At 34.7% G+C, this 14,082-nt stretch overlaps 1 protein-coding gene across 4 annotated transcripts in view; it reads left to right on the top strand.

Annotated features, from left to right (window-relative positions):
• Positions 1-14,082, top strand: part of Myo6 (myosin VI) — a 156,304-nt gene that overhangs the window by 47,745 nt on the left and 94,477 nt on the right. For all 4 annotated transcript variants that reach the window (XM_076858480.2, XM_076858478.2, XM_076858479.2 and 1 more), the window contains exon 2: positions 11,607-11,749. In XM_076858480.2, coding sequence (XP_076714595.2) covers positions 11,633-11,749 — 117 coding nt within the window. In that variant the 5' untranslated portion in view covers positions 11,607-11,632. The remainder of the gene's footprint in view (positions 1-11,606; positions 11,750-14,082) is intronic.

Below are 14,082 nucleotides of genomic sequence, written 5' to 3'. Positions count from 1 at the left end.
GTTCATGGATAGGTAGAAGTAACATCATCAAAATGGCGATATTACCAAAAGTTCTCTATAGGTTTAATGCAATGCCAATCAAAATCCCAACGGCATTTCTTGTAGAAATAGAGAAAGCAATCATGAAATTCATATGGAAAAATAAAAGACCCAGAATAGCAAAAACAAAGCTAAGCAGGAAGTGTGAATCAGGCGGTATAGCTATACCAGACTTCAAACTATACTACAGAGCAATAGTAACAAAAACAGCATGGTACTGGTACCAAAACAGGCGGGTGGACCAATGGTACAGAATAGAGGACACAGAAACCAATCCACAAAACTACAACTATCTTATATTCGATAAAGGGGCTAAAAGCATGCAATGGAAGAAGGATAGCATCTTCAACAAATGGTGTTGGGAAAACTGGAAATCCATTTGCAACAAAATGAAACTGAATCCCTTTCTCTCGCCATGCACAAAAGTTAACTCAAAGTGGATCAAGGAACTTGATATCAAATCAGAGACATGGCGTCTGATAGAAGAAAAAGTTGGCTATGATCTACATACTGTGGGGTCGGGCTCCAAATTCCTCAATAGGACACCCATAGCACAACAGTTAATAACTAGAATCAACAAATGGGACTTACTCAAACTAAAAAGTTTTTTCTCAGCAAAAGAAACAATAAGAGAGGTAAATAGGGAGCCTACGTCCTGGGAACAAATCTTTACTCCTCACACTTCAGACAGAGCCCTAATATCCAGAATATACAAAGAACTAAAAAAATTAGACAATGAGATAACGAATAACCCAATCAACAAATGGGCCAAGGACCTGAACAGAAATTTCTCAGAGGAGGACATACAATCAATCAACAAGTATATGAAAAAATGCTCACCATCTCTAGCAGTCAGAGAAATGCAAATCAAAACCACCCTAAGATACCATCTCACTCCAGTAAGATTGGCAGCCATTAGGAAGTCAAACAGCAACAAGTGCTGGCGAGGATGTGGGGAAAAGGGTACTCTTGTACATTGCTGGTGGGACTGCAAATTGGTGCGGCCAATTTGGAAAGCAGTATGGAGATTTCTTGGAAAGCTCGGAATGGAACCACCATTTGATCCAGCTATTCCCCTACTCGGTCTATTCCCTAAAGACCTAAAAAGAGCACACTATAGGGACACTGCTACATCCATGTTCATAGCAGCACAATTCACAATAGCAAGACTGTGGAACCAACCTAGATGCCCTTCAATAGACGAATGGATAAAAAAAATGTGGCATTTATACACAATGGAGTATTACTCTGCATTAAGAAATGACAAAATCATAGAATTTGGAGGGAAATGGATGGCATTAGAGCAGATTATGCTAAGTGAAGCCAGCCAATCCCTTAAAAACAAATGCCAAATGTCTTCTTTGATATAAGGAGAGTAGCTAAGAACAGAGTAGGGACAAAGAGCATGAGAAGAAGATTAACATTAAACAGGGATGAGAGGTGGGAGGGAAAGGGAGAGAGAAGGGAAATTGCATGTAAATGGAAGGAGACCCTCAGGGGTACACAAAATTACATACAAGAGGAAGTGAGGGGAAAGGAGGAAAAATATAAGGGGGAGAAATGAATTACAGTAGAGGGGGTAGAGAGAGAAGAGGGGAGGGGAGGGGGGAGGGGGGATAGTAGAGGATAGGAAAGGCAGCAGAATACAACAGACACCAGAATGGCAATATGTAAATCAATTGTTGTGCAAATGATGTGATTCTGCAATCTGTATATGGGGTAAAAATGGGAGCGCATATCCCACTTGAATCAAAGTGTGAAATATGATATATCAAGAACTATGTAATGTTTTGAACAACCTACAATAAAAAATAATTAAAAAAAAAAAAAAAAAAAAAAAAAAAAAAAAAAAAAGAATAATTTGGTCTAAAGAACAGAAGGCAGAATATATGGGTACATATCCAGATTGATAAGTAGGTATGGTGAGAGCTTGAGGAATATTTTGAAATAATTTAAGATATTTTAAAAATAAGAAACTTTGCATTTGTATGTTTAGAGATTAGTAGATACCGTCTTCAAAGAATGTTATATAGTGGGATTGAAAGTAATTAAAGTGGCTCATGAAAACAAAATTTAAAAGCTGGTGTAAGTTGCTAATTTTGTAGAATATCTGAATTTATTTGTGATATTGTAATGTACCCTTTTTTGTCTAGTCACATTTCCTTAAGGTTGCCCAGGCTTCAATCATGCCTATGCAATGAAGTCTCCATAAAGCCCTAAAAGGACAGTCTATATAAAAACCCAAAAGGAACCTCCTATACCTCATCCTATGCATCTTCTCATCTGTATCCTGTGTAATATCTTTTATAATAAACCTGTGAATGTGTTTCTCTGAGTTATGTGAACTGCTTGAGCAAATTAATCAATCTAAAGAAGGGAGCTTTGGGAAACTGATGTATCAGCAGTACAGGTCAAATACCTTGGGGCTTGCAACTGGCGTCTAAAGTGGACGGGGGCAGTCTTGGGGACTGAACCTTTAACCTGTGGGATCTGGCACTTTCTTTCTGGGAAGTCAGTATCAGAAGTGATTAGAGGACACCCAGCTGGTATCTGCCGCAACAGAACTGCTGGCTTACTTGCTTGTGGGGAGGAATTTGTAACCCTTTTGAGGTCACAGAAATCTTTTGTGTTGATTGTGATATGAGGTCAGAGGTAAAAACAAGCAGTTTTTTTTAAAATATTTATTTTTTAGGTGTAGACGGACACAACACAATGCCTTTATTTTTATGTGGTACTGAGGATCAAACCCACGTCCCGCCCGTGCTAGGCGAGTGCTCTACTGCTGAGCCACAATCCCAGCCCCATAGCAGTTTGTTTTTATGATCACTACTTATTGCACATTTTTATTGATGTTAATTAAGATAAATTATACCAAAGGTTTTTTTTTTTAATAACAAAGGTATTTTTGTTTGAACAAAATGAAAAATTCTAATGAAAAGCTCTAGTCTTTTTTATCATCTCTCTAATTCTTAGCTAGTCATCTAATTGCAAAATTAACTGGAAACAAAATTAATGCTGTGTAAAAGCTGTTTACATCTTAGCACAGGTCACTCAAGCCAAAAAAGTTCTAGTTTGTACTTCTTTGTAATCTACTCAAACACAGGACTTTACAATGGAAAGATAAGAAACATTCCAGTGTACACAAAAAAGAATGAGAAGACTTTCATAAAAGTCCTTATATATCTTTTAAACTGTATTTATTTTTCATGCCACTAAAAATAAACCTCAAGGCAGGAGAATTACAAGTTCAGGGCCAGCCTCAGCAACTGAATGAGGCCCTTAACAACTTAGCAAGACCTTGTCTCAGGAAAAAAATAAAATAAAGGATTGGGGTTGTAACCCAGTGGTAGAGCACCCCTAGTTTCAATTCCCAGTACCTACCCTCTCACTCACCACCCCCCCCCCAAAAAAAAGGGTAGATTTGGACAAAATAGTATTTATTGGATTCTTTTTCCAGATTTAGTGACAAATATTAACCATTGGCCACTGGCACGGACAGGTAGCTTAAGCAAAGCTGTGCAGTGCAAGGAATACAAGTTTGGACTGGTCATACAGAATTAAAATCCAGCCTTTGCATTTGTTTCCTAGTTGTCTCTTTTTTTTTAAAATTAATTTTTTAGTTGTGGATGAATACAATATCTTTATTTTTATTTATTTATTATTTTTTAATGTGCTGCTGAGGATTGAACCCAGGGCCTCATGCCTGAGAGGCAAGCACTCTACAACTGAGCTACAACCCCAGCCAATAGTTGTCTCTTTTTGGTCAAATGGCCTTCTGAATCTGTTTTCTCTGTTATAGAGCAGGGATGGTAGCTACCTACCAGACATCAAAAATTAAATGAGATAATATAAAACAATACCTTAGTGCAACGTCTAGTATATTTTAGCATTATGGTTTTGTTTCTTTTAACTAGCTGAACTGAACTCCATACCAGCTGTGAGAACAACATTCAGTTTCTCTCAATTCCTATTTTTGTGTGTAATGCCTGTGCATAGGTACATGCATACACACAGGCAAAGTTAGCAGAGTTAAAGAAAACTTAGTCTTGTGCATTACATGAGAACTTTATTGAATATTCTAGATTTTTTGACTCATTTATGAAGGAATGATAGAAGTTGTCATTGAATAGCACTCTCTACTCTTCTTGTTAATTTTATACCCCTCAGAGTTTATTGTCTTATCATTAGTATTTGAGTTTTTGTTTTTCCATTTATTTATTTTCTACATCAGGAGAAATATATTGTCTGAATTGGATTGGACTTGAGGCCACTTCCTAAAATGACTCCATTACTTTTAAGTGAAATTCTTAAGCTTCTGTTTGGGGATATTTGTGGAGTTAAAATGTTGGAGAGGTCACAGATGCATTTAAAAGACTAAGGATTGTCAGACTTCTCATCATTAATGACAAGAGTGTCATCTAGGTTGTGGTTTCGTTCATATGTAGTAGTTCACCTTCAAATTTCTGAGTACCATGGACCCACGCCTGTGATTGAAACTGCAGAATTTGAGCAAAGTGTAACCATTTTACACAAGATCCTCCAGGAGAAGCACCTGTCTTTTTGTTTTCTGGCAATATGATCGTTCTTTTCATTAACCACTTTTTGGAACAATAACATTATCCCTTATTAGAAAAAATAAAGTCCTCAGTTATTTATTAAGTATTTTTTTCTGAAAAGACTAAAAATCCTTTGAGAAGTGACTTACACAGTAGGACAGATTACAAAACTAAGTAATTTCTGGGTATAATTGTTAGATGATAAATAAGGTTAGTACACAGCAGATAGAAAAATTAAATCTCCTGGGATAAATTAACATCTTGCTATCATCTATTTTATTCTGGTATTTTAACATCTGTGAAAGAAATTATAAGTTTTTGAAGTAAACTGGGATATTTAGTCTCTAAAGAATACAGGGCTTGGGCTGGGGTTGTGGTTTAGTGGTAGCGTACTTGCCTAGCATGCATGACGCACTGGGTTCGGTTCTCAGCACCACATATGAATAAATAAAATAAAAAAGTCCATCAACAACTTAAAAAAAAAAGAATACAGGGCTTTTCTTAGAATAGTGTATTTTTTCCTTAGCATAGTATATGTTATTTTAGTATATTGTCTACATATATTATTATAATTATGTCTGAGCTCAGGTCTGTTTTGTAAAAGTAATCTATGCAGGCCTTTATATCTGAAATATGGTTTATAATTTCTTCAGTGTAAATGTTTAAAAAATCATATAACCAATTCTAATAGTTCAGTTCATATAGTATTTGCAGAATTTTCCTGATAGTATCAGTTTTGAAAGCACATCATATGACATTTAAAAATACTTTAAAACCATGTAATAAACTTGTTAAAAATGAAATATTTTATTTTTTTACCCTATTTTTTTTTGGGTAGGATATTAATCTATGAGAGGAACAGACTTAAGAGGTATTTGGAGTTAATAGTCATAGTGTTCACTGTTTTTCAGAATCAAGTGATGATGATTGATGGTCTTAGCTTTAAACATGAACTGTGAATCAGCATTTCTTAGGTTATAGTTGAAAGTCACTTTGTAAAAATGATAAGTCATCAGAATAAGAGCTGAAATCAACTGGACCTGCAGAAGGGGTGACATAGCTGTCATTAACATTTTCCTTTTTCTATGCGTTACACTAAAAATAAATTTGTTTCTCTGTTTTCCTTCAGAATTTAACCTAAAGCATTGCCTAGCACATAGTTGGTACTCAATAAATATTCATTGAAAAAAATGAATGTTAATGTCCATAAAAATTACTTCATTAAATTGAAGTAGTCAATTTTTGGATCTTGTAATCTTGAGGTGTTTTCTAATTTTTTGTTCTGAGTTTAGACTTAGTAGTGATATTTTCTACCCATGGATGTTTATTTTTTTAAACATTTATTTTTATGTGATGCTGAGGAGTGATCCCAGTGCCTCACACATGTTAGGCAAATGCTCTACCATTGAGCCAGAACCCCAGCTCTGGATGTTTATTTTTATAAAACCAAAATAGTTACAATAAATTTGAGTATGTGTGTTTAATTGATGCATGATCAATATTATAGTTATAAAACAATATCCATGCTTTGTATAACTACCTGAAGAAGATTATCTTTGAAATGTTTTCTAGGAAGGACTTTTTAGAGTTAATTGAGTGATAAAGGGAATCCTGCTGAAAAGTTTTTGAGAGTATTGGTGTATAAATACACTTTTTCAGAACTCAAATACCCTATGAAAGATTGTATTAGGCACATACAAAATACATGAGTCATGGCCAACTATTACGTTGTGCCCGGTTTTCTTACAGTATCTGGACACCAGAGAAGCTAATAGCTTTCAGGACATACTGATGAAGGTGAGAGGAGGTGCCAGTTTAAAGCTGTGTGCCAAAGGTGCACATGACATTGTTTTGATCAGTAAGGGTAAGGCCAGATGAAAGAGTAATCTTTTTAAAAGGTAAATTTGATACATCTACCTACCTCTTCATAACCTCCCTTCCTTTTAGAATTTAAGATTTTCTAGGACAGGGATTTTGCCAATTTTGTTTACCCTTTTATTCACGTGGTGATTTTCCTGTTATATAGAAAGCTCCTTGAGGCCAGATACCTGATTTTTTTTTGCTCACCATTATATTCTCAGTACCTAGCATTACATGATATGTAGTAGGTGACTAAATAGTAATTAAGGGAAAGAATGACTTATAAGGCAGTTTTGGAAGTGTGTGCTTGCCTTGCATAGTACTTATTTCTTCCTTTTTAGTATATTATTCTAGTTCTTTTAGCATATCCCCAAATTCCTTTTTAGCTGCCACTCAAAATTTTTAATAACCTAACTAATACAGTATATGGTGTAATATATCACAACTGTCTTTTTAAAGGGGAATCTTTGAAGGTAATGGGGACATGCAGGTGATGGCTCATGTTTTGCATGAATCTGCCCATTCTGCCTGTGTTTTAGGGACATTATTATGATCTTCCCTGGAGTCCAGAGCGGGGAAAAACATGGATATGTTTGTATTTGTCACTTTTATTTCCAATAAGTTTGGTCCTTAGGGATTTTTCTGGTGACAGCTTTTTTTTTACCTTTCAACAAAGAATAAATGAAAAGTTAGCATAGTTAGCATAGGCTACAGATTGCCTTCTATAAATTACATAGAGTTTTGTAGAGTAGTTTATAGATTACTAAAGTGTTTATTTAAAATATATAGTATCAAATTTAAGCAGGTAGCAAAAATGAGGTAATTTTTAGTTGATTTTCAGTTGATGATGGGGTTTTGTCTTAGTTTTCCCTCTTTTATGTAGAATAACTTTAGGAATTTTAGGAATTTTAAATTTCCTTAACTAATCTCACCCCTATCCCCTACCTTAGTATTCCTGCGGTGCGTTTATAGTTAGCCTTTAATGTGTTCAAGACTTCCACTAGGAATAGTACTACTGGAAGTAGGATAGTAGGAAAATGAGATTATCCTTTTACAACTTACTTACAGTGTCTTTTAAGTATTCTTCATATGCAGATATGTTTAGTAAGAATGAGTGTTGATTGCATGGGTTTAAGATTTTCTGGAACCAGAAAGTAACATATCTAAAAGAATTCTGTGTTCTTTGATAGGATAAATAAATCAGCCTTCATTAATGAAGGGTAATATATTACAGTGTAAATATTTAGGATTCCAAAAACGACTAATTCCCAAGACAACTAAATTGAAGACTTATTTAAAAAGAGATTTATCCTAGTGAAAACTTTGCACTATATATGAAATAATATTTAATTTAATGGGAGTGGATGTGAGTATTTGTAACTCCTTCTAGGTTTTGATACATTATCACTATATAGTCATAAGGCAAGCTAAGATAAGTAGTTTGGAGAGATTCACTTAGTCACAGGGGCAGTGGATAGCTCTTGGGTCAGAGTGTTCTAGTCTGTACTGGTAGTTTGCCTAAGTGTGCAGTTCTGGGTTGGAGATATTGTTCCTTGAGAATTTTCATAGCATTGCTTTATAGGCTATTTTGTTGCTGAAGCTAATCTGATTCATAATCCTTGGATATGACCTTTTTTCTGACCTTTCCCCCTCATCTCTGTCTAAATGTGTAGTATCTTTTCTTTATTTCTGGTGTTTGGAAATTTGACAGTGGTGTCTTTTTGCATGTATCTTCTTGCTTGTTCTGAGGGCTCAGTGGATATTTTGGCTAGAGTTTAGAAAAATCACATCTTTCAATTTTGGTGGATTTTCTTTGGCTATTCCAAAACTTCCTCTCTATTTTGGCAAGCTAGAGGCTTTCTTTTTACTTATTTTCATATCTCCCCTACTTCATTTTCTTTTTACCCATCTTTCTGAAAGATTGGAAGGTCTTTTTTTTAACCTTCCAATGAATATTTTATTTCTATTACTATGTGGTTAAAGAAAAATTCTGATATTTATTAAAATGTTAAGGGATGTTTAAGATTATTGCAGTGGTATGTTAGTCTGCTTGGGTACCATAACAAAGTATTGTAAACTGGGTGGCTTAAACAACAGAAATTCATTTACTCACAGTTCTAGAGCCTGGAAATTAGATAAGTTTTTGATCATGGTTGGATTCCTATAAAAGCACTTTCTGGCTTGTAGGTAGCCTCCTTTTCTCTGTATGTTCATATGGCTTTTCTTTGGTGCATGTACATGGAGAGAATCTTTCTCTGTTTTTATAAAACCACCATTCCTCTCTGATTACCCTGAGACCTCTTTTTACCATAATTACTACATAAAAGCCTTATCTCCAAATATCACCCTGAATCACAATTAGGATTGAGGCTTCAACATATGAAGTGAGGGGGGGGTGCATAATTCAAGTGTAGGAAAAAGGAATTTATATCTAAGTTAGTGGATTCTGTCTAACTTAGGAGGATATTTGCTACAAGTAGGCTATGCAGACCTGGAATGGACTGGAGTAGTGCACCAGTTTTTGTATGCACACTCTTCATTGTTGCTGGTAATTATCATCCCAGAGGCCTTCATCTTTTCTAGAGAATAACCTCTAAACAACTTCTGGCAAGGAAGGGGTTGGAGGTTTTGCACAGAAATGTAAATGGCATATGTGGTTAGTGTCAGGAGATCTGGTTTTTTTTCAACTTTCACCTAGTCTTCCTTATATTAGAAATGGGAAAGCAATTTGAATAGTTCAAGGGAATTTGGCATTCCTTTTTTGGACTTTCGTTTTGATTTTTAATTATTTAAGATTTTATTTTCAGAGAGTTATTCCTAAATGATCATTGATGACTCTTCTATAGTTTTCCTTTGTGTTTAGAACTACCATAGAATCTTTGTCTTAAAATTGATTAGTGGCTTCAAACGTAGGATATGAAGGAGGGAAGGGAAAGAGATGTGGCTAGCATCTATTGAGTGCCATTAGAATGGTGATCTCAGTTTTATGTCATTTAATCCTTACAGCAATTCTGTAAGGTAAGTGATATTATCCCACCATATGGACAAGGATAAAGATAATGATCAGAGAGGTTAAATAACTTGCTTAAGAGCCAGTCAGAGAGTGGTGGAGCTATTTCAAGTCTAGGTTTTAAGAGCATTCAAATCTTTCTAATCAACTGTCTTGTTTTACTTTTTCTGAAACTCTGTGAACAGTTAATTCACTCACTGGTGACTTTGGGGCTTGTGTGTGCTGGGTCAAAGGAGCATACAGAGGAATAATCTATGTCTTGGTGAAACAAGAATGACCGGATGAAGATTTACCTTTCAGTAAGATTACCAGCAATCTGTTTGCAGAGTAGCAAGAGTAGAAGCAGGTGGCATTCTAGAAGTCTTGGTATACCCTAGTTTTGACTAGGGTAGCAGAGGAATTGCAGAGAAGTGGGTAGATTTGAAATGCCTATTGGAGAGAAAGCTGACATGATAGGGCGTGGTAAGTGGTGGGGATGTGGTTCAGTAGTGGAGCACTTTGAATAGAGGACAGTAAAAATTTAGGAGTTAGGGGAATTGAGGATGACTCCAGGCTTGATTTGAGCTGAGTATTATTCCTACCTTTACTGATATGTGAGAGAATAAGCTGAGGTGGTAGATCAGAGTAATAATAACATAATAATAATATATCTGTTAGATAAATCCATGAGGAGGTGCCCAAAAAGAAAGTAGACACCTGGGGATTTAGCAGAGGTCTGAACTGATGAAATAAATTTGGGCATCACTCACATATAAATGGTATTTAAAGCCATGGGACTACATAAGTTTATAGGGAGAACCTACACATCTATTGTGATAAAAGTCTGAAGTGATGTTGTTGATTCATGTCTTTGGAGAATCTTTATCTGTTAACTCAGATTTACATGCTAATCTAATAGCATTTGCTGAATGGGGAAAACAGCTCATGCTGTAGCCACTGAATTGAAAATATTAATCAATAAGCACATTGCAAACATGTTAATAATGATTTTTTGACTGAACTGTTTGTTAAACGTCCTTGACTCTCATGAGAGGCTACATCTGAGAGTATCCACATTAGGATCCCAGCTTTGAGAACATCACACAAGAGGAACATTATGATGCATAGTGAAAAAAATTAATTCTTACTGAGATGCTGAAAACAGAATGCCAAGTATGAAAGAAGCCTTATAGGAATAATTAAAAAATGAGATTGAAATTCACACTAGGCAAAAACTAGAAATAGTTGAAGTGTTTATCAAAAGGATAATAGGTAATTGTGGGACAGTCATTCAATGGACTAGTCATCACAATATGGTTGAATATGTTGAATATCAAAACATTTTGTTAAATGAAGGGAGCCAGACACAAAAGAATACATACTGTATGATTTCATTCATTTGAAGTTCAAGAACAGGCAAAAATGGTAACAACAATAGGGATGTCTATGGAGACAGGGATTGACCAAATGGAGTTATGAGACAACTTTCTGAGGTGATGGAAATGTTGTATATATTGACTAAGGCATTTGTCAAATGGGGTATATACATTTGTCTAAACTCATCAACATGTATACTTAGATTTGTACATTTCACTGAGTGTAAGTCTTATCTCAGTTAAAAGAAAAGAGAAGAAAATTACAACAAAATCAGTATGCTGAGTACTTCTATGATGATGAGTGTACAGAGCACATACCTGCAATCTCAGAGGTTAGGAAAGCCCAGAGGAAGTAGTCTCTCTTTTTATCCCTTCAGACCCAAAATTAATTCTTTTTCAACTTTCAGCCAACTCTACACCATAATATGTATTTCTCTGATGACGACTTATGTTGTGCAAATGAGAATATTTAGGTAGTAAAAGGGAATGTTATTATAAATTATGTTGGGACCATAGGTAAAACCTATGACCTTTTTCTGTTTCTGTACTGGTCAAAATGTGGTACTCTACTGCAGGCACAGCTGGAGGCAGCAGTAGCAGGCAGCCTCTGCCTGGCTTTACCTAGAGATGGCTAAAGCAGGCAGAAAACAGGAAGATGGGTAGAAGGTGAAAGTTGTCTGGAATATTTCTGCGAGTCACGATTTACATGTAAACTTTTAAAATAGATGTTATTTGTTTTATGTTTCTAAAACTATTAATGTTGCCTTATTTGTTCTTTTGAAACAGGAGATAGTGGATAAGCCCCTTCAAAAATGGAGGATGGAAAGCCTGTTTGGGCACCACACCCTACAGATGGATTTCAGATGGGCAATATTGTGGATATTGGCCCTGACAGTTTAACTATTGAACCCCTGAACCAAAAAGGCAAGGTGAGTTTCTCAGAAAGATTTCCAAATGTGATTTTTTAAAAAAATAGCTATTTTTTTCAAAAGAGATAGTGTCTTTCTTAATGAACTAAATATTCTTGGCATAGTAAAAGTGAAAGGGAAAGGAAATCAGAAATATTCCTTGGAGAAAATGGTGTCCTATGACAAAATCAGACAAAAATGTAGTGAGCCTTTTATAATCACATTCTTAAATAGCTAGTGATAAAATATAAACAATAACATTTTTATTTCTTACACCATATTACTAAAGTTATTAGTCTATGTGATGTATTCAGCGTGTTACAAAGTAAAAAATGAATGCAAATTGAGTTATGTTATTAATTTTTTGCTTTTTGTGCTAGCCTTCTTTATAAGTCTTTTTTTTGTACTAGGAATTGAACTCAGGGAAGCTTAACCACTGAGACATATTCTTAGTCCTTTATTTTTTATTTAGGGCCTCTTTAAGTTGCTGGGGCTGGCTTTGAACTTGAGAGCCTCTTATTTTAGCCTTTCTAGTTGCTGGGATTATAGGCATGTGGCTATATGTTTGTCTGTCTGTCTGTCTATTTATTTATTGTGGTGCTGGGGATGGAACCCAGCGCCCTGTGCATGTTAAGCAAGCATTCTACTACTGAGCCACATCCCTATCCCTATGTAAATCTTTTTAAAAGGCTTCTTTTGAACTTATTGGCATGGGATTTGAATAAATATATTTCTACAAAGTAAATACTTTAGTCTTAAATCTGTCCATCTATTATTATTTTTGTGATAATGATAGCCTAAAAATATGCTTTAGCTCTGTGCACATGCTGTTTGCTTTTTTTTTAAAAATATTTTTTAGTTGTTGATAGACCTTTATTTTATTTATTTACATGTGGTGCTGAGAATCGAACCCAGTGCCTCACACATGCTAGGCAAGCACTCTTCCACTGAGCCACAACTCCAGCCCGTGTTTGCTTTTATGCTTAGGCATCGGCTAGATAATATTACCAAACAGAAGTGTGGGAAAACAGTGACCAGGAGTTGGGATTGCTCATAGAGAAGGTATTCATTGTAAATAATCTATCTTGCAGTCTTCATGAGTACTAGTAGGGTCTGTTTTTGTGGGAGAGCTTCACAGTTTTCAATTTAACAAATATTCTTGTTAAACATTTTTTCTGCATGTCGTCTCTGTTTACTTTAGACTCTGCAAATGTTCATGAATAATTTGTATTCTACTGATACACAGTTAACTAATTCCATATAACTGCCATCCTTCTGGGAACTTTAGAAAAACAAGGTGGATCTCTCATGAGGTTTTTTTCAGAGAGAAAACTATTCTGTTACTGTAAACAACCCAGGAACCGAAATGCATAATACATAATGTTGCCATGTTAGAGGAGGCCAATTAAAGATACCTTGAGGAAAGGAAAGGCAAAGTGTTTCTAATTTTTTCTCTTATTAACAGGCACCTATTTTTACTTATAATGTAGTACATTTACAAAATGAAAAAAATTTTAATGGCTCAATTATTTTGTATATTTGAAAGCTTTTACTTTTTAACATTTTATAAACAGTAAATCAGAAAGAAAAGTATTTATTATGTATGTTCTGGTAATACATATTGTTACATCTGCAGGTGTCAAAATAATTCAGTTCAAAGTACAGTAGAAACTTTATTTATGGGCACATGCTTTTTTATATTTTAAATATTTTAATGTGCTTTAAACTGTGCATTATTAGTATTAATGAGATACATATGTAGAACCAATAAAGACATGGTTTAAATTATTAAGGCATGTAAATTTTAGAGATATGTAGATAATTCTATAAACTAAAGTTTTTTTTTTCACATAATTTTTTTTTAGCATTAACAAATTCTTAGAGATTACTTTTAGTCTTCATTTTCCCCTTGTGTAATTAAGGTCTTAATAAATCATTAAGTGGAATACAAATGCTTTAAGATATCTATAGGAGAAGTAATCTTTTACTTACATAAATATTATTAGAAATTAATTGCATGAAGCAATGAACCAGTCCAGTCTACTGTGTGCTAGTGCAGTGGAGGCATAGAGGAGGGAGAGGGTCAGCTCTCATGGGGAACACGGTTTGGATAATAGCAATGGTTTTCAAGTTTTTCATTTGTGACTCATAGTAAGAAATAGATTTTACATTGCATTAGGTGTGTATATTGTGTGTGTTTGAATTTATAAGAAATAGATCTTAATATGTTAACAGATATGTGTAGTATGTGTATTTTTGTGGAAATGTTTTCATTAAAAAAAAAAAAGTTAATCAAATGAAATCTCCTTGGCACATGCTATGCATTTTTCTGCTAAAAATGGTATCCTAACACC

Source organism: Callospermophilus lateralis, chromosome 6, assembly GCF_048772815.1.
Source record: "Callospermophilus lateralis isolate mCalLat2 chromosome 6, mCalLat2.hap1, whole genome shotgun sequence".
NCBI lineage: Eukaryota > Metazoa > Chordata > Mammalia > Rodentia > Sciuridae > Callospermophilus > Callospermophilus lateralis.
The sequence above is the reverse complement of the archived record's forward strand: the minus strand, read 5'-3'. Positions and strand labels throughout refer to the sequence as shown.